This window comes from Pholis gunnellus (genome assembly GCF_910591455.1).
Source record: "Pholis gunnellus genome assembly, chromosome: 17".
Lineage (NCBI taxonomy): Eukaryota > Metazoa > Chordata > Actinopteri > Perciformes > Pholidae > Pholis > Pholis gunnellus.
The window spans coordinates 13,558,998-13,580,586 of NC_136544.1; the positions used below are offsets into that span (position 1 = coordinate 13,558,998).

Sequence of the window (21,589 nt, forward strand, 5' to 3'; positions counted from 1 at the left end):
TCACAGATGTGAAACTACGCCGCTAGTTAAACAACAAACCAGGGTTAAAGTACCCTCAGCAAAGTTAAGACTTGCACAGAGGACTGAACAGACCCCACACTTTTCCCCCCCATTTACTAGGATCATATAGTCATTATCAGTCCAATGACAAACAGTTCATAGGTCCCATGACATTGCTGCTGCTCAGATAGGAATGACTTTACCATGTATACAAGACTGACCCTCATAATATAGGCTATATAAAGGAGATAAGGCAGAGGTGTGCCCTTCGTCTGAAAAGGCAAATAATGAGCCCTGATATTGTTAACTCTATAACAGGATCCACAGAGGGAATTCACATGGGAAACATTCAATTCAGCTCCATTGTATTTGGGTGGTGGCACAACATCTCAGAGGCGGCCCATGATGAAACCAACATGATCTGTTCAGATACTAGCAGGGATGAGTGACGGAATGTATTGTGTGTGTTCTATTCTGACCGCAACATTCATTATAGTGCAACTCTGTTCAAATAAGAAATAACTGAACTGAATTGATGTTCAGAGGGGTGCCCATGTCGTGAGAGAGCCACAGCCACGTGGTGGCAGCAGAGTGCTGACCCAGTGTTCGATGACGGACCGATCAACGGTCCGGAGAAACACACCAGCCACCCCTGACGTAACAGCTGACAGCGTTTCCATGCGGAGTGGAGTGAAGCGTTAGTAGTGTGTCACGTGTCTCCAATTTGCCCAATTAGTTCAGCAATTTATTTTAAATAATCAGCCTAATTTAACACTATGACGTTGATTCTGTATAATCTACTGTAGAAAACTACTTTCTGTAGTCAACCAAAAACAATGACTGTGACTTTGCCATGACAGACCAATAGCTGAGTCTATACTTTTTTTTCTTTTTTTTTTCTTGCAAAGGTATCACATGTCACATGGGCCGTGCAGCATACAGTAGGGAAGTAAAGGCACTTCCTCCTTCCTACCGCACTGGTTGCACTCAAACCAGGCAGTTTAATAGGAAGTCGGATAACCGTGGCAATGTGGATCCAGCAGTTTCTCGGCGGTTTTTTCAACTGATTTTCTCTGCGTGTCTTGTTTACAGCCGACGCCACTGAGATTAAGCAGCTAAAAACCCATCCAGTTGTACTGCGTTAAAGTGGTGGGAGCGCAGCCCCTTTCTGCCACAATGGCTGCGACGTAGCGCAACTTTTGGATCCACGGTGGATGAACGACAGCGCTCCGAGGCGCCGCTAACTTTTACACACTTACGGGAGACGCAGAGGAGGACACGACCATGAAGAAACAGTTTAATCGCATGAGGCAGCTCGCCAATCAGACTGTTGGAAGGTGAGTGTTTGCTTTAACAACATGCATTGTTGCAAGTTGATGTCATACATTCATATTCTTGCAAGGCCAACACTGTTGCTGATTCTCATGATTTGTGAACATTCGCTTCTATCGTCATGTGTGCAGTCGGAAGGGCTGGGCTGCGTTGTCATGCGTAATAAATACCTGGATAGTTTGCAGTTGTTTAATGTCATAAGGAAGCTAACCCTTCCCACATCTGACGTGAACTTTGATTTCTAGAACAATACAAGGAATCTGATAAGCTAAATGGGTTTTAATCAAGTATTTCGCTTTCATGTTCTCCTACTATCTATGTGGGGACTGATAGTGTGTCTGTGGCAGTAATAAGTCAGTAAATTCATGACATCGTCTATTAAATATAGAAAGGAAAGTAGAAAAATGTCCATCATAGGTCCTGTGAGCCCAAGATGTCATCCTCAAATGTCTTTTTTTTTGTCTCACCAACACTCTAAAACACAAAGATATCATTTTTTAAGTTGAATCAAACTAAGAAAAGCAGCAAATTCTCTCAATTTGGATGCTAGAACTAGGAATATGTTTTGCTTGGGTGAGGAATTTAAACAATGAATTGATGATCAAAGTAGTTGACTACATGTACATATTATTAATTTGCTTTTGCTCTGAATATATCCGATTATACTTAAAGGCAGAAATTCTGGCCTCGCAGAAGAAAAGCAGCTTAGCCCCGTGGGCCCTCGTCCACTTTGGGCCCCTGTGATGTCACCACCTTCAGTAGATGTCGACACATTATAAGAACCTATTTTGGAGTTACTGATATTCTGCAGATGAAGGCTAGGGTGTGTTCACAAACACATATTTCCTGATGTGTGGTGGTACTGGAAGTCAGTGAACACACACACACACACACACACACACACACACACACACACACACACACACACAACATATCTATGCCATCTCCTCTCCCTTTATCTCCGTCCCCACAGGGGTTTCAAAGCCCTGTTCACTATCAGCCGCCACCACTGAGACGATGTCTCCAGTTATTACTGCATTAATGGTTTGTGCAGATGATGCCCTCGTAATGTCTCTTCAAAATGGCTTTCCAAGCGATAGCCTGTAGCCACTGTGCCCTCGTATTCCTCCCGTGCATTCCTCCTTATGTTGTGTAAGAGCAGTAAAACTCGACTGAGCAAAATCACAACTTGCTTACTGAGAGGCAGAAATGTTCGCAAGCTTACACACACCCACTGTGGATTACTGCTGGATACCAGGAAATCCATTGGTGCCATTGGTAGCTCTCTCTAAAGTAAGGTGGGGGAGTTAAGGCATTATATGAATACATCGTTGAGATTGTTGGTCAAGTGGAACTATGCAGTCTTAAATCACTGCAGGCAACCACTGAGGTCAAATGTCAGAATGTTTTCTTCAAGTAGAAGGAAATGCCGATTTCCCAGAGCCCCAGAGGATGTATTCAAACATCTTATTATGTTTGACCAAAAAGTCCCAAACACAAGTTTACTATGAAAAGCTACAAACGGAAGAAGCAAATCCTTCATTTCTTTTCTTGATAACTGATTACAAAAACGATTCATGGCTCATTAATATAGTTCTGATTATTTGTTTGTTGATCACGAAGGGATTAATCAACCAAATCTTGCAGCTCTACATCAGTTTAACGACACAAACTTAAAGAAAAAGTATAAAGTTCCACCAAACTGCCTTCAGAAGGATCTGATCTCCACCACAACCCCTTTACCGTGAACATAAACAGTCATGTACCTTCCTTCACACCGAAGCATTAATGAACATGGGACTTTAAACTGATTGCTTTTGTCATATCACAAACCAGTGAATTTGTGTCCCCAATGCCAGTTTGTGATGATGTCGTTCTCTGTTTGGCACAGGAAGGGCTGGGCACGGAGGGTTTTTGTGGAGTAAGCATTTCCACGGTTGTTGACAGGGACACAGTGAAGGGCTGGGGATGTCACACAGCCACAGGGGCGTTTTTATTTATAAAAGCGGAAGCAGTTTGATTTACATGTAGTTGTTGCAGTGTGGTTTAAGCTCGACGGGAAGCAATGTTTTTGAATATTATAATGCATGAAAACGAACCGGTTTTTAGAATCTGTGTGTGTCTCTGTGTGTTTTGATTCTTCGTACAAAACGCACAGTTGCTGTTTCTACTCTTTCTGCCGTTCTGTGTTGTTTTGCTCCCAAGTTTTTCTTTGTGGGGTCTGGGCTCCAGCGTTGTGGGAGTCTATTATTAGAACAATAGCTGCTGGCCAGATTTAACCTGAACTCCAGTCAAATCAATGCTGATTCAATATTGATAGCAATCTAAAGCATTGCCCACATAGTGAGCCAGTAAAGCCTAATGTGTAATGCGATCATGTGGATCGGTGTGTAGATATTCTGGCTGCAGATCATATATCATGCCATTGTGTATATATATATGACGGCATGATATATATATATATATCTCTTTGAATTTCTACTCATGGTACAAGCTCGAGACAGCGGAGTGCAGCCAAAGGTGTTTTTGAATAACGTGAGGATACTTCAGGCATAAGTGAGGTAAGCCTTTATCTGTAGGGTGTAACTTACAGCAGTATTAGGTAATAGTTCTTGTGCGGGAGAGGGTTAATTGATCCCTGCGAGATATAAATCTATAGTGTCGGCCTGCTCTGGTAGAGGATGGGGAGCGGTCTTCAGGGATTTGTGTGTGTGTGTAGACGTGATCGGTGCACACAGGGTGAGCGATGAGCTCGTTTGCTGGCCTCACTAGCTCAGCAAGATTCCAAAATGGGTGAAAATCTGTTTTGAGAGTTTGAGGTCACATAAAGAAGCAAATGCGCTTTTCTTATTTCAGGGGTGATTTGGGCATCTCGACAAATCCGAGACGTTTTGGAGTGACATCACTGTCCTGTTTTCTGCCGACTCTGCTACAATGTGCAGTGTGTTTCAGACATCAACAAGCCACTTGGCAACTCCCACCTTCCACACACACACCCACACACCTTCCCCTGTTGCCATAACAAACAAGGTGCAGATGACACAAGAGGAAGTGTGTGTTCGGACAGAGTGAAGGAATCCAACAGGTCCATCATGGAAAACAGCCACAGGCTCTGGCTGGTGCCTGCTTGCATACACATTGACTATGTGTGCACAAACGGCACCCAGCCGCTCACATATGCTTCTTGGCAATCATGTGACATTTTATTGTGGGTTTAAGCATGTTGTGCACTTTGTAACTTTGCTGCAGGCACAAACTGCAGACAGGTTGGGCTGAAAAAAGTCTTCTGCTTTAGTTTGATGGTCTCGTTTGCTGCGTGATCGTCGGTTCATCTCCGTTTTAACATCAAGTTACGTATTGTTTTGTTGAAATGCAACTTGTGTTCATCAGTACAAAGTGAGACATGTTCAAATACTTTTACTTGCATACTTTACGCATTTCATTCAAAGTCATTACTATGGGATAGGTGTGTCCCCTCAACCAAAATCCTCAGCATTGCATTGTGTTGTTCAGGTGTTGATGTGTTTTATCTCTGCACGTCAAATGTGTTTTTCTGTCTGTTTTTTTATTTCTCTATTTGTTGTCAGTATTTGACCTTTGCTTCATATTTTGTGTTTCCCTCAACAGGGCTGAGAAAACTGAGGTGCTGAGTGATGACCTCCTACAGGTGAATACAACATTCTTCTTCTCTATCAATGATAATATATATATATATATATATATATATATATATATATATGTGACAACATCTGGGATTAAACAGGATTACAGACACAGGATTTAGGGATTACTGGAGTAATGGATGACTGTTTGTAGCACAGTATTTCACACTACAAAAACACAATGGTATGCATTGTTGAGAGACTAAAAAACCTCAGTAATTGTCATTAACAGAGCAGTGTGGGAGATGGTATGTCTTTGCAATTCATCCTTTTTTTTTTTTAACGCCGCTTCACATTGTGAAATGCAACTGAACCGCAATATTCATCATATTTACTTCAGAAATGAAGTCTGAGGATATTCTCATATAGATTTGTTGATTAAACATCCAACAGAACATTAAAAATGTGATGCTCCAGCTTCTCAAATATGAAGATTTAATGAATGTATGATAGTGAACTGAATTTATTTGGGTTTTGTACAACCCAATACAAAACAAGTGATTTGAATATATCATATTGAGCGGTGGGAAATTCTAACAGGCATGTTTAGCGTGTTACAAGTGGACAAAATGATTTGTGGAGAACGAGCAGATGAAGCAATAATGAAAATAATCCTTCCTTAGAAAACGTTTCAACCAATAGGGACCTGCTTGTAAAAAAATGTTTTGAAGAAAAAATATTCGTAAAATACCAAGAAAAAGTGAAACTCTCTGTGAAACCTGTATCATACAAACCATGAGTTGACTGTATTGTTGCACCCCTAGCATCCACTGTTTTCAAGTGATAGCCTGAAGTCATTCAGTATCTCTCACCCATGAAGGCTGTTCTGTCCTGTTTGCCGTCAAACCCACTGAACTGCTGTGTCTCAGTGTAAAAACTGCAATGTAAGAAGAAGTCCCTTTCTGGAAGAATAAAATGCAGGAGTTATCAAAAGGCTTACGAGTTCTCCTCACATGCTCTGTTAAAGCCATCATGCCTGAGCATGCCTGTTGATGCCAAGTCTCGCTGCTGTCTCGGAGTACAACTGCTGGCATTAAAACTTCACCGGGGACTCTTTCATTGACTTACACCTCGCCAGCTCAGGGGTTTTTGCTCTGTAGGAAAAGTGCCTCATGGCTTTCCACTCAAGGCGAACCCTGGCAATGTTCTGTTATCTTGAAATTATACTAGATGTACGCTGTGTGTGTGTGTGTGTGTGCGTGTGTGTGTGCGTGTGTGTGTTGGGGGATGGGAGTACTCTGGCATGTGAAGCTGTGAGATCACTGCTAGGAAAAGTGTTTTGAAGAAATACAAGAGAGGCTGAAAAAGACGGAGCATGTTTACAGTAGAAAGGAGCTTTTGTGGAAGGAAAAGTGAAGTTGAAGTCTAAAGCGTCTCATTCAATCATGAAAGTCAAAGTTTTACGACATGCAGCAGTGAACTATGAACCTCGTGTGGTTTGCACACAGTCACAAACAAGACAAAGGCTAGGTGGTAGGAAAAGTGACTATTTCTTTATTTAATAAGCAGATATACACTGTTGTTTTGCTGTAATCAAGACAACTTGTATTTTTGCTTAAACAGTGGTAATAGTTAAATTTAGACATATAAATATATTTATATATATATATACACACACCATTGTCTCAAGAACACAAACCGACCCAACCCTTCCAGAGAATGCTTTCTCTGGTCTTTGGTCCTCGTTCTGAACGACAGGAGCTTTGTGCCGCGTTAGACATTCCTTCAGCTCCAGCTCTCTGTGAGGAATGTGACTGTCCAAGTGTCAGCATTGTCAAAGTGGCCTGGATGTCATCAGGCATAACAACTTGAGCTCCAAGTCAGAATCTGCAACCTGATTACGATCGTGCAGATAAAGTGTGTAGTTTGCGGTTTACTGATTCGTAGACCAGTGAATGATCAGTATTGGCATTTAAATTCAATCACACTCGCTGGGAAAATGTTTCCCTCTTTCCAAACACGAGCAGAGAAAGTCGTTTTTTTTTTCTTTCCCACTCTCCAAAACGCTCCCACACCCCCTCCTCTCAACTGTGCAACTTGAAATTTGACTCTATGATTTACTAGGTGTCGTAGTAGTCTTTTCTTTTTTCCATTTTTTTCCAATAGTCCTCTGCATTTGTCATGTTGGGACTCGTCCTGCCTCAGTGGAAGAGTTGAGGAGGCTCTCATACAGTAGAGAGAGTTCGGCTGGAACTGGTCCCATAGCTCAGTATTTCATTACAACTTTGGATACACAACGGGCTGTTGATACTGGAGCAAATTCATATCTGATTATGTTAAGCAGGTATCTGTCAGCTAACCAGCTAGTGAGCTAAACGGACAACTACAGCTTTCGTTGTCGTTGAGAACACCGGCTCGTTCTGTTAAAGGACGAGTTTGTCATTTTGGGAAATGCGCTTATTGTGCTCTCATGTCTGTGCGTTGAATATATTGCAATAGCCAGGGATTAATTATCTTAGTTTATCACTAAAAGACTGGAAATGGGGGGGCGGGACAGGTAGCTTGGCTCTCCAGCACCTCCGAAACTTACTAATTAGCATCTTATATATTGCTTGTTTAATCATCACAAAAACCGAAGCGTAACATTGAAACGTTGCAGTTTTACAGAATGTTATGTGCTGGACTATTTCAGTTAACTCGTTCGGACCCTCTAAAATGGCAAATTGTTGTTTTTACATTTTGACTTTTAAACCGATTTAAGCAAATGAGATATATATATATATATATATATATATATATATATATATATATATATATATATATATATATATAAGATATTTATTGATCTTTCAAGGAGCTGGAAGGCAGATTGTGTTACCTTCAGACTGTGCCAGGCGAGCTGTTTTCGACCTTTTCCAGTTTTTATGCTAAGCTAACCAGCTGCAGGCCGCAGCTTCATATTTAACGGACAGACACGAGAGTGGTGTCAATCTGCTCATCTGACTCAACAGAGACTGAGTGTATTTCCCAAAAAGTTTAACCATTCCTTTAAGCAAGCATGACTCTTCTGGGATCCTGTTTCTGCTCTGTCATCAGCTAACCAGACAGTTAGCCATCCTGCCAACAAGGTCAGCCAGCACATCAGTTCACCAGCTATCCAGACCACCAAAGCAACTCAAAAACAAAAAAACAAAACTGTATCCACCCTCCCGGTTCCTCTGTGACTCACTAAACATTCCACATTTTTTTGCTGTAGCAGGTCAGAGGTTGCCAGCTCGCTTTGTTCACTGTTTTCATTGCTGTATGAAGACAAAAAAAGATGGTAGTAACTGTCCTGTAAACCTTTGGACAGCTCCATAACTGCAGAGGCAGCCGGAAGGGGATCATGTGCGCTTGTCTATGATCTGGGAGTTTTCCTGCTTTTATTTTTCTACTCTGTGACTTCAGCTTGTTAGGGTGTTTCTGTGTGTCTGCTTCCAAAATTGAGTTTCTCCCCGAGGCTAGCTCTCTTCTCATGAGCTCAGTAAAGCCGGCTGCATGAGACGTTAAGAGGCAAGTTGAAAGTAAAGACTGTTGTTGTTAAAACGAGGTTGTAAGAGTAACGGCTTAATAACGCTGTAGGTAAAAAAGACGCAGACGATTCATTATTTGAGACATTTTAAATGTAAATGGTGCAAAACAGACATGATGAATATGATATTTTGGGCTTTCGGTGTGTGTCTCTTGAGGGTCTTTTGGTGTACATTCATGGAAAACTCGGCAGAGACAATGCGATCAGCCATTGTATCCAGTCAGGCCTCTTTCTTTCCCTCTTGGCTTCGAGTGGTGGAGGTCTGGATCCACTCGATCTGGCACCAGATAGAGTCAGACATCCATGCATTAATCAGAGCTGAGGATCAGCTGACTGGTGAGCGAATCAATAGGATCAGGGCAAGGAAGCCAAATCCAGCTGTGGTCTGGCATGGAGCAACAGCTGCAGGAAAGAGGGGGGAGAGAGTAAAGGGAGAGGTAGGAGGAAAAGTGTGTGCGAGAGAGAGAGAGAGACTTGCATGCCGTAGAGAGAACAGCAAATTAGTGAGGATAAAAGTAAAGGAAAAAGAGGGCTAGATGGGGATCAGACAGCAAATGAGGGGCCTTAGATGTTGTGACACAGATGGATGTTTACACTGGAAGAGGAAGTGGATACTTAAAGACACTAGTGTTTTGCGTGCTTTAGCGCACTAAATTTTGTCCACTCAACATTACTGCTGACCATTTTCCATAGCATACCGTAGTTCTCCTTCCATTTAAACATTCCATTCAGCCGCTGGCTTCAGTTCATTACAGTAACGTATAGAAATCAACCAGCAGTTGCTTGAAACTTGAGACTTGTCAGAGTTAAGTTATTATCACTTGGTATTTAAAGCTGCGAGCAGGAACTGAAAACTCTCACATGTGGTACATTCAAGGACACTCTGGCATCTGGGATCACAGAGTTGTATGCCAAAATAAAGCCTTTTCATTGCAACAAAATTCAAAACATCAGAATGTTTTGGGATTGATTTTCAATCTTTTGGATACAGTGTTTTTCAGCAGTAAACCGACTCTCTTTATTCTTATTTGTTTTATGAAGAACTTTATACATTTCGCCCACTCCTATTGTAATGCACACGTTTTTAGTTGTATTACGACGTGATGAAAATTTTACTTTCACAAATTAAATGAATTAGTTAAGAACTGTGAAGGATTAATCATCTCACCAATGTTTCAAGTATCTGCTTGATCCAATATGACCTCGATACTGACCTGATGAAGCAGGCCGTGCAAATGTGACCAATTCACATTGAATACAGTTTATAGGCGAATGACATTTATAAAAGTCAAAGTTTCTGCTGTAAGTTAAATTTGGTCACAGAAATCTCTAGTGTGTATTCTCTTGTTTTTTTCAATGAGTTCTTGCACTGAGGTACTTATTACAGAGTTTAGATTTGGTGAAAACATGTATTGGATGTGTATTCAATGTTGGCAGATGAGTGAAATGAACTCAAGCAACTGGCTGCCTGGAAGGTAGTAAATCCATATGAAAACATAAGCCATGCTCTGGAAAATGGGTTGTGGTAAAGCATATATGATTTGTAGGTAATGAGTTAAAACAGGCAAATATTCTACTTTACTGCTCATGATTATCTGTTTCCCCTGATAATATCTCTGCATGGAGTCCTCACATGTCTAGAGAGCTCTCTCTGGTCTTTCACAGTAAAGACCACAATCCATCAGTCTGTGTTACTTATCTGCCGTGATTCCCTCCATCTGGATGTCGGTGCTGCCTGTAGTAACGCTGCACGCTGCAGAATAGAGCTAGAAAAACAGCTTCGACATCCCCCATCATCTTTCAAAAACAAGAGCAGGATGGAAAGTTCAAAGATGGATGTGTGCCTGTTTTTGTTTGTTCTGATATTCTAACATTTTGTTTCTTATGTCCACGCACAGATCGAACGGCGGTTGGAGTTGGTGCGTTTTGTGTCTCACAGCACACACAAGCGGCTGGTGTCCTGTCTGCAGGGTCAACTGGGCACAGACACGGAGAAGAGACATGTAAGAAGCACTCAGTGTCTCTTCACTGTTCATTTAGCAACAGCACTTTGTAGATACCAGCAACTTTGAGCAGGCCTGCCATCACCTCATCTTATCATCTCAGCATGTTGGCAACATGCTACATAGTCAGGATCTCTATGTAAGAATCACTGTTGTTCATACAGAAATGAAATAAGGGTGAATCCCTCTGACATTGTCAGTATTAGCAAGGCCCTGCTATCTTGTGCTATGAAGACATAGCATCTCATCTTATGTAACACATTGATATGAGAGACACTCAGGAGAAAAATATTCAGCACTGGCCTCGAACCAGCTTCCCTATCAGAGAATAACAGACCTACCTCCGCCACACACACAATAACACTGGCAAAAACTCAGTGGTTTATGTTACTTTATCTTATTTTTTAATATCACTTTTTTTTCTTTTGACATGCTTGCAGCTAATAATTGGGTTATTGTTTGGGTATTTGGCTATACTAAACTTTGTTTGCTGGTCTGCTTGCAGAAAAAGTTGCCGCTGACAGCGCTGTCCCAGACCATGCAGGAGGGAGGCAGTCAGCTGGGAGACGAGAGCCTGATTGGGTGAGATGCAAAAGTTAACTACACTATGCTTTTGTTAAATTAAGAGACCAGTTTCAGCAGAATTTAAGTGTCCCATATTGTAGAAAGTGAGATTTCCATGTCTTTTTTTTGATTATAAAGCAGTTCTAGGTGCTTTATAAATACTGTGAAAGTATCAAAATGCTCAATCTTTCACCGAGCCTACAGGACTTCTGTTATCATAGATATCATAACTATACTGTCACTGCTAGAAGCACCGCTAAACTCTGTGTAGTGGACATACACGGTGAGTCCCCGGCTGGAGTGACATGTCAGCGCAGATGCGTAAGACCAGAAACACTGACCAATCACAGCAGACTGGGCTTTTTCAGTAAGGGGGGGGGTAAAGAGACAGGCGGCAAAACGGTGTTTCAGACAGAGGGTGACTACAGGTAACTTTAGACAAGACAGTATGAGAACAATAATGTGTTTTGTTAGCATTAAAAACATGTAAATATGTTCTAGTAAAAACCCCAAATGCAACTATAAACCTGGACATTAGTATGATATCTCTTTGACGGGTGTACAGCGTTCATGCTGGCACAAAATTGAAAATTGAAAAATAGATTCCATTGATCCTAATGAACTGAAATACAACATTAAAAGCAACTGTCTGTGTGTTTTCTCTAACATTGACATTTTTCTCCCTGTGAGAACAGAAGTGATAACAGCCCTATATGTATACATTCTTGTGCGTGTGTGTGTGTGAGCAGCAAGATGATGGATGTGTGTGGGGAGGCTGAGAGCAGGTTAGCTGCTGAGCTGATGCAGCATGAAGTCCAGATTGAGAGAGACATCCTGGATCCTCTCAACCAGCTGGCTGAGGTAAAAACACTGCAGCTCTCTTCATACTGTCGTGATCACTTATGACCGACATGCATGTATCTGTAATTCAGTTGTAAAGTTGCATTTTAAGACAAAGTACTCTTACCTGAAACACTCAGTACAGGATCTGTTAACATTGTGTGTTCTACTCATTCATTGTGCCAAATTCAACATGGCCTTTGGCATCTTTTTGTGTTATTCTGCATGATTCAGACAAAATGTTCCCACGGGAAAGGTGTTGGCCTCAGTGTTGACTATGTGTGTGCACTCATGCTGGTCCTCACCGTTTCTCTCACAGATTGAGATTCCCAATATACTAAAACAGAGAAAACAACTCGCCAAGCTGGTTCTGGACTATGACTCAGCCAAGACGAGGTACTCTAGCTTATCATCTCTATTTAGAGCCACTATTTTCCAATGTTAACTTTAACTTCAAATTGTAAACAAAAGGAAATGTTTAAATCAAATATGCTTATGCTTACTATAGCCATGCCTAAGTGTCTCAATAATGTCTTGGCCTGCAGGTGGTACCAGGCAACAAAGTCCAACAACCAGGCTATGGCAGCTAAGGTTGATTCACTCAAAGACGAGATGGACGAGGCTCTCAACAAAGTAGAAATATGCAAGGTAGATCTTGCTTTAAATCTTTCTTGCAATGCTCAGTTTTCTGATTTATTACTCAAAGTAGGATTTATGTTGTTGTCACACAACAGCACAATGCTTTACCAACTGTGGTTTAGGTGTGCTGTACTGTATAGACAATATTTAATCTCATGGTTATACATTCCAGTCAGGGCCTCTTCATCAAGTTAGGATCATATCTTATGAACTGGCTGAACAAAGGAAGCCTTGTCACTGGAACAAACACGCTATGCACATTATTAGGACCACGTAATTAAAGGTCATTGCTTTGTCATCTGGAGTTCATCTGCGTTTTAATGAAAAGTTTCAGCGCAAAGTAAAGCAGAAGGTTTAAGGTTGCCATATTAATTGCCATGCATGGAAATATGTATATATATTTTTTTTTTTCATCCTACAGGACCAACTCTCTGCAGACTTGTACAACTTTGCTTCCAAAGAGGGAGATTATGCACGCTATTATGTCTTGGTAGGTGCACTTCAGTTTGAATGACCTACAACTGAAATGGAAATGTGATGCAAATATGATCCCATCCAACATAACTGTGTTACTTGGTTATGCAGTGTAAACGCTCTACCTTTTGGCTCTATGCCAAAGGTTTGTATATATGACCTATGATTGTGTATTTGTACCAGTTATTAGAGGCCCAGGCAGACTACCACAGGAAGTCGCTGGCAGCTCTGGAGGCAGCTATACCGACTATCCAAATACAGCAAGGTGAACCGCACGATTTAAAACATTCATTAAATATGCTAATAAAAAAAGACTTTTGGCATTGTAACATATTCACTCTCAACTATAGACAAACTGTAGGAGAACAGCTGACCAGACACAGAACAGAAATGCATTTGAGTGTAAAGACACTTGACTTTTTCTCCTAGACTCCTGGATGGAGAAGCCGGCGTTCGGCACGGCTCTGGACGAGCACCTGAAGAGGAGTAACCGTGAGATCGCTCTGCCCATGGAGGCCTGCGTCATGATGCTGCTGGAGACCGGCATGAAGGAAGAGGTACGGATGCAGTGACGGCGGAAGAGCAGGAGAAGCTAAAATAGAGTGAAGTAGAGCAAAGTCGAGGGTTAATTAACCGGAATTTCGACATAAATTTGTACAAATAAAACTTCCCCACTCCCCTCTGTGGGTCATAAGGACTACTCTCTACAAATAATGGCACGTACAGTCTGGAAACATCTGTGGCCAACTTGTGGTCAGTTAGCCTTGAAGTTGCGGTTGTGTGTGTGCGTGCAGGCATCTGTTATGTATAAGAATGTTCACTATTGCTCTCTTAAATTGTAACCCTATCACCAGACTCCCCAAGGAGGAGATTTTTATTAACGGAAACAAAACTCTTGCTGGCCGTCTGTCTGCTACTCATCCCGAAAGAGCCACATCTCTACTTGCTTTACTTCTCCTTTCCTGATACCCAGACTCACTTCTTTAATTTTTGGGACTGAAACCAGTCACCTGTACCTGAACAAAGAGCCCTAATCAGTCGTCTTCCCTGCAGGGTCTCTTCAGAATAGCTGCCGGAGCTTCAAAACTGAAGAAGCTAAAAGCAGCGCTGGACTGCTCCACCTCGCAGCTCGAGGAGTTCTACTCTGATCCCCACGCCGTCGCCGGTACGACCTCTTTTTAAAAAAAATCCTCAAAAAGTGAGCCCATCTGGTCCAGATAATTTTCTCATAGCTTTTCTCCTCATACACAGGAGCCCTGAAGTCCTACCTCAGGGAACTTCCTGAGCCTCTAATGACTTTTGGCCTGTACGACGACTGGACACAGGCCTCCAAGTAAGAAGACACACAGACATGGCTCTTTTAATATCCTGTAAAACCAACTCCCTCTGTTTTAATAAGCATTAAACACACACCTGAAGCAGTGTGTGCTCGCACGTCGCTTTCGATAAGAGACTTGTGTAACAAGTAAATATTGTTTGTGTGTGTGTGTGTGTGTGTGTGTGTGTGTGTGTGTGTGTGTGTGGTTTCAGTGTGTCTGACCCTGACAAGAGGCTTCAGGCCTTGTGGGTGACGTGTGACCGTTTGCCAAAAACTCACAAGGCAAACCTCAGGTAAGAGCATCTTCAGCTATATTGTATTATGTTCACATGATGCAATAATACAACATGTTCGTATACAGCGGAGGTGGACGCTTCGTTTCCAAAAGTAGCCTTCATCAACAGAACTGAATGTATCAAGTTAACTTTGCTTCTGTTTTTCACTTTTATTCGTGATACTGCAGATTTTGGAAAGTACTTTGATGCCTTTATTAGACATATCGACAAACACTCACTTCTGGTTCGAACAATGATCCCCAACCTGGCGTCCAAAGAAAAACCTAAAGGGTTGAAAATGTAAAAAAAAAAATAGAAATGACGAGTAAAAGAGAAAATGTATTCTTGTCACACAAAATTATCTTTATTTTTTTCTCTCTAATTTATGCTTTTTTTTAATATGACAAAATGACTGGTTGAGATGTTTACAGCTAGTATTCACACCAAGACTTTTACTTTGCTCTGGGAACTACTGGCTTAGAATATTGGTTGCCTAATAGCCTGTAAAACATGTTTACAGTACCTTAGAGGTTTCTAAAGCAGTTTGAGTCTCTGTTTCAGGTATCTGGTGAAGTTTCTGGCTAAACTGGCTCAGGACAGCGAGGTCAATAAGATGACTGCCATTAACATCTCCATTGTCCTTGGGCCCAACCTGCTCTGGGCAAAGACTGAGGGGTAAGAACTGTGCACTGCTACCTCCATATTTATGTCCCAAGTACAAAGTGAAGCTGAGGCTGATGACGCTTCCTCCTGTCCCCGTCTGTTTGTGGCTGTGTTCAGGACGCTGGCAGAGATGGCAGCGGCAACATCTATCCATGTGGTCGCCATCATTGAGCCCATTATCCAGCATGCTGATTGGTTCTTCCCTGAAGGTAAAGCATCTCTGTTGCTGTATTTGCACCAGTGCTTCGCTCTGTCTTCCCTACAAGTGTTTAAATAGAGAAGAACAACAAAGAACACCAAACGCAACCAAAACATTTGGGGTGAAACGTACCAACCACCTGTTCGCAGGGGCCCTTTCATGTAGCTTGTTAGCATGTTAACTTTTGCAAATTAACATTAAATGCAAACATGCAATTGGTACAAATTTCTATTTTTGACCTGATGATGGCGCTAGATGAAAAATTAGAGGATTAATAACTTTACTGATCTAGGGTACATTTTATAGATAGTGTGGCGAAAACATAACTAACAATTTAATTTCTGATCATCCCACAGCTGCTGTCAATCATTAAATCTTTATCTTCATTGCAATTTTCATTCACCTCTTCTCTATTTGCTTCCCGCCGTGTTCCCTCCAGAGGTGGACTTCAATGTGTCGGGCATGTTCGCCATGCCCACCCACCCGGCGACCCCAGACCTCGACCCCGCCCTGGATAGGAAACGCCCCGGCAGCCTGGTGGGGCAGGACGGGGACAGTCACACCCCCCGTAAAGACAGGTACCTGCCTCGCCCCCACCTCAGCCTCAGCCTGCCCCTGACCCTCCCGTCCCGTCCCAAGACACTGAGCAGGCAGGAGTCTCGGGGCCCGGTCGTGTCGGCACTCTATGTAGTGGCCAACGAGTCCATCACAGTCACAGAAACACCCACTGAAGATCTGCCCAGTCCAGACTTCAAAGCTGTGCCGCAGTACAATGTAGCTCCCCTGAATCCAGTTACTGATAAGTAAAATAAGGGAATGATGCTTTGTGTGATTTTTGCACCACAGTTTTGTTATGTTTAGGTGATTTCAGCATAAGATAATCAGCTATGTTTTACTCAAGATTGGTACTGAACATGAAAAAGCAGTTCTCTTTCAGACATTTTCAATTTTCAGCCTCGTTGGGATACCATTTTGTTTAGAGCTATAATTCTGGTGTGTTGCTCTTGTGTACTCTTGTGTTGTCTTCTTTGTTTCCTAATTAAAGCTTAGGTCACTCTGTAGGTTACTGGTTTTATGTTTTGTGTGGGCTTCCTCTGTTGCATTTTGTTTGTATGGTGTGGCTTCTGTCTCTGCAGAGATGTCGCAGTTCAAAGTTCTATTTAAAAAGTTCACGCTCATGTGGTTTTGTGTTCTTTTTCGGTTCTTATATCTGAACTGGTTTCATTGAACTCAGGAAGTGGCGTCTCTTTCTGTCTCCTGCACAATCTCTCTCTCTCTCTCTGTCTGTCTCTCTCGCTCTTTTGCTCTTTCGTTCTGTCTGATGGCGTGTGGTTTGCCTTCCTGAACTCTCTCCCCTCTCCCCCCCTCCCTAGCACTGTTAACAAACAGCCGGAGCCCGCTCCACGTAGAGCCAGCACTGTTAATAGAAAGCAGCCACATCTAACCTCACCCACCTTCCAACCCCCAATACCCGCTCTGGAAGCCTGGGGTCCGGCCCAGCCTGAGCCCCAGCTTCTTTCCCCGGCTACAGAGGCTGAGCAGCCCGGCCTGAGTGGCGCTAGTACTGGTGGTGGTGGTGTTGGTGGTGGTCTGGGTGGTGGGGTCCAGGTAGCGACAGCACAACCTCAGGTTGTAACCCAGCTCAGCGCAGAGGAGAGCAGGTAAGGAGCGAGCTGAGGTAGCAACAATACTCCACCGCCTGCTCGCAGCCAATCAGCCAAATCCGGAGCTCACCCGCCCTTTATTTTGTTTGTCATGTGTTTGATCGGTCTTTGAGTTTCAGTTCCCATGTCGAATGTCCTAAAATATAAAATCATAAGAATAACAATGTCTGTTACTTCATTTTAACAAATTTAGAATGTAATGCAACACAAACATGTGATGCTTTGATTACAGGCAACTTTGATCATCCACCCTGCTTGTTGTGATAAATTACCAGTCTATTTTTAAAGATCGACTCTCTTTTAATTTTGCCTGCATGTCTGATGATTTGACTTCTTCCTGGCAATGTCTGATTTTGCATGCAACACATTACTGAACTTTTGAACAAACTGATTTTGCATCCTCCTCACTACGCTTGGTTTTGTGAAACCTTCATCTAATGTAATTAGCTTTTGAATGGAAATATGTGCAGTTTGTCTTGTATGTTGCTCGCATGAGTTCTCGCAGCGCTTCCTTGTTAAAATCTGTTAAAGTACAGATGACATGTTGATGGATTAACATTTGGATTCATTGTATTCCCACAGCCCAGCCCGTGATCTCATGTCCACCCCCCCGCCCCAGAGGAATGGTTCAGTCCATCTTACAGTAGGAACCCCCCACTCTCAGGTCGGATCCAGGGGGGCAAGTCCACACATGGTTCGCAGAGGTGGGATAATGTACTGATTTATAATTCAGATTAATGTTGTTAATATCATGTTATAACTATGTTTTCCTCTGAAGGCACCAAGAAGCAGGCCCCCGCCCCGCCCAAACAGTTCAGCCCCTTTGCCTCCCAACCCAGTAACACCCAGACACCCGGCTCAACTCATTACCCACCCATCACCCCTCGACGCCACCCCGGCAAAGACAGCCCAATCCATGCTCCGAGCCACCCGCCCCCACAGCCTCCTCAAGCCCACCAGGCCCAGGGGGAGTCGGAGCCCTCTCCACCCAGCACTCCCACTCCTCCGGACACGCCACCTCACGATGGGCCGCACTCCAACCCGCTGTCTTCCTACCACTCTGGATCTCTCCCTCGCCCCTCCAGGCCGGCCCCCAAGCCACGGCCCCGACCCAACATGCCGCCGCCCCCCCAACCTGCAGCCAATGACAACGGTAATGACATCGGCGGCTCCTCCTCCAAGATCATAACAGGTAAACAACCTTTTCCCTGTGCCTCACAAATCCTGTTTTTCATTATTTTTATTCTAATATATTATATAAGAAACCGTGTGCAGCAGCTTGAAATTAAAATAATATCAGCAATGCTTGGAAACTGTAATTAAGAAATATATTTAAAAACCTGCAAAGGCATACCAGGCAGCAGAAATCAATAAAAACAATTCTGATTGAAACTCTCGTCTAGCTCCGTAAATAGCAAGCCACCTCTGTGTCGGTGATTGAAGAAGTTTTTAGATGATATACTCCGCTAAAAGTAGCAAAAACCAAGATATAAAAGTACTCCATTACAGGTAAAATTCATGTATTCAAAATGACACTTGAGTGAAAGCACAGAAGAATTTTATTCTTTTATAATTTAAGCACCATTTCAATGTCGTAGCTGGTTGAGTTGCTGCTAATTAACACATTTGTAATCGGTTGAGTAGTTTGTCATATTTTATAAGCTTGTGTGTTTATAATACAAATTCATAATTTACAAGATAAGTATACTACAGTTGTAAAATAAATGTAGTAGAGAAGAAAGGTACATTTGCTTTTTACTCAAATGTTAAAATAAAAGTCCTGCATTTAAAGTTTTACTGAAGTAAAATTAGAAAAGTTTTGTATCAAAAAGTACCAAAAGTAAAAGGTCTCTTTATGCAGAAAGGCTCATTTCATAATATACAGTATATTATAAAACTGGATTATAATTATCGATGCAATAATGTGTTCATCACTTTTAATGTTTCAGCTGATAAAATTGAGCAAATTGTATTACTTTATATACTGTTAGGAGTGTTTAACCTATAATAATACATCGTATTTTATTAGTTGGTCGTATTTTGAATTATCAATATGGATCCGCAAAGTAACTAGTCACATATAGTATTAAACATTTAGTGGAATGAAAAGTATTTTGTGCCTGAATTGTAGTTGAGTAGAAGTATAAACTGACATGAGACGTAAATACTGCCAATAAATAAGTTTACTGTTTACGCAGCATTTTAATGAAATTCTTTTTTTATAATTTCAGATGTAATTACACATCTTTAGTGATGTTTAACGCGATTTCTTTTTCTGTGTAGACGTTGCGACGACGGAAATCACTTGCTGGTCTTCTGCTGATACTGTTTTCAGTATTGAGTGATTTCCGCTTCCTCTCAGGGCATTGCTGTATTTAGCTTTCTGGCTTTTGGTTTCACTGTGTCATAGTGCTTCACGTACTAAATGTAAATGTGGTGATCTGACGCATGACAGAAAATGTGTAAATATTACAGATGTCTGAGCTGCTGGTCTGCCTGTAAGATGAGCTTTGCAAGGCAGGTAATGGTAAGGATCTAATTGGCTGATGTGTTAGCCTTGCTTCTGTGTCCACTGCATGTGTGTGTGTAGCTGTGCACATACTGTATACATACATACATGTATGTATATTAGTATTGTCCAGCATTTTAACCCTGCTGTCCAGTGAAACTAACATGCTTGTGATTCCCACACCATTTCCGATGCTGAGGCCTTTTGTCTTAACAGTTTTCTGTGATAACTGACATGCTCTTAAACAAACTAAACACATTTTAAACTGACCGTGTGCTCTTATTCTGTACGTACATTTTCTTAGGCAGAGCTGTGTAGAAAATGTTGCATTTAACGATTAACAGACCAAGGATACTCTCCAATAACCACCTCTAAAAACGTCACTTAGCTGGTACCATAATAGCAATATTTACTAAACTTAATAGAACGATCAATCTTTGGTGTCTTACAAAGGTGGTGTGTGCGCGCTCCTCTGTTTGAAACTGTGTTTGTGTTTGTGTGTGTGGCTATTATGTTTGTTTCATTGCTTGAACTCAAGTTCAAGATTTTGTTTGCTGATACGTCCTAACTGTCCTGCACAGATGGAGGCCTGTTCCTAAAGGGGATTGGACGAGCCCTCATCCCTGAGGTGATTGCGGACCAACAAGGGGAGAGCTCTGCTGGTCAGGAGCCCGCCACCACCCCAGCCTCGCAATTAGACCCTCAAATGCAGACAGAGTTCACCGCTCTGTGAAGAATAGAGGGATCGCTGTGATCCAAGTCCTCCTTCACTCAGCCGCTCCATGTAACAGATTTGAATGTTTTTTGAATCAAATATCGGACAGATAACTCAAACACATCGGTTCACCACAGCTCCTCACGCTCCATGCACATGATGCCAGACTGCTTCCTGGGAGAAACGGCGGCCTTTTCTTCTGATTTGCTGAGACGTGCCTCAGAAAAACCTCAGAATTCTTGTCCAGCTGTTGGACTTCATATCAAACTCCCTTTGTTCTATTTCGCAGGGTATTTTAAGATTGGACTGCAGAGCCTTGCTAGCCTCGAGGCTAACGAGACTTAAATATATGTATAACCTGAACACATAGCAGCTGAACTCGGAGGGTGCTAAGCTTTCAACGTTTTCATTTGTCGCCTCTGCTTTTTTTTTTTAAATCTAGCTATTGATAACGCAGGTTCAATGCTATGAATGTTTTTGAAGACAGAAATCTGTGAATGTTGCTTTACCACCACGTAAACTTGGCAACAAGTATTTTGTATTCAGTAGAGTTGTGTGGAGCTATTTGAGTGTTAGCCAGCCACTGATCATCTATTTATCATTTTCCAATTTGTCAGTTTCAACTGGCTGAATGTGATGTTCAGCTTTAAGGGCTTTTCAATAATTGTCACACTTCACACTAAACACACAAAAGGACCAAAAAAATGGATATGGGCCAAAGGAAATTTATTGAAAATTGAGAGCTGCTCAGCTCCTATTAGGGTTGTTCATGACCAAATATTTTGTGCAATATAAAATACAGTTGTCTTCCAGTGGCGTCCTCTCCACAGTACACATGCTGTACGTTTTGGTATTTCAGAGGTTTTCAAATGGCCTGATTTGACACGCTCAAAATGGCTTTAAACCTCAGATTAGATTAGCTTTCCTCATTAAAAGGGACAAATTGATTGTGTTAATTGTATTTTTAATGCATAGCTTGTAATCGATCATGCCCACTCAAACTCAAAGCTATGACCAAATACAGCCAAATTATTTTGTGTGTACAGTATTTACCACGGCTGACAATCTTTTCCTTGTTGGGGTGTTTTTCAGCTCTTTGATTGTTTTTTTAATTTTATTTCTTCTCAGCATTTTTATGTTTGCTTTTCTGCACATAATGCGTCATACAATGCATCATTACTCTTGAAAATTAAAGGTTGTTCAACATTTTACAGTGTTGTC

General features: G+C 42.0%; 1 protein-coding gene across 4 annotated transcripts; it reads left to right on the forward strand.

Moving 5' to 3' along the window:
• Positions 1-983: 983 nt before the first annotated feature.
• On the forward strand, positions 984-21,579 carry arhgap17b (Rho GTPase activating protein 17b). 4 transcript variants are annotated; one of them, XM_079177704.1, is made up of 21 exons: positions 984-1,337; positions 4,960-4,999; positions 10,404-10,508; positions 11,014-11,090; positions 11,822-11,933; positions 12,232-12,308; positions 12,458-12,560; positions 12,973-13,041; positions 13,209-13,290; positions 13,455-13,582; positions 14,079-14,190; positions 14,277-14,358; positions 14,556-14,636; positions 15,180-15,293; positions 15,399-15,490; positions 15,920-16,058; positions 16,854-17,141; positions 17,727-17,848; positions 17,923-18,336; positions 19,620-19,671; positions 20,235-20,374. In XM_079177704.1, exons 1-20 carry the CDS (start codon positions 1,285-1,287, stop codon positions 19,625-19,627), a joined length of 2,298 nt encoding a protein of 765 aa, XP_079033830.1. In that variant the 5' UTR covers positions 984-1,284; the 3' UTR covers positions 19,628-19,671; positions 20,235-20,374. The 4 variants fall into 4 exon arrangements, with proteins under 4 accessions (XP_079033830.1, XP_079033831.1, XP_079033829.1 ...); XM_079177705.1 differs by having other exon boundaries at positions 19,620-19,665; positions 20,235-20,369; XM_079177703.1 differs by lacking the exon at positions 19,620-19,671 and having other exon boundaries at positions 20,235-21,579.
• The last annotated feature ends 10 nt before the right edge of the window (positions 21,580-21,589 follow it).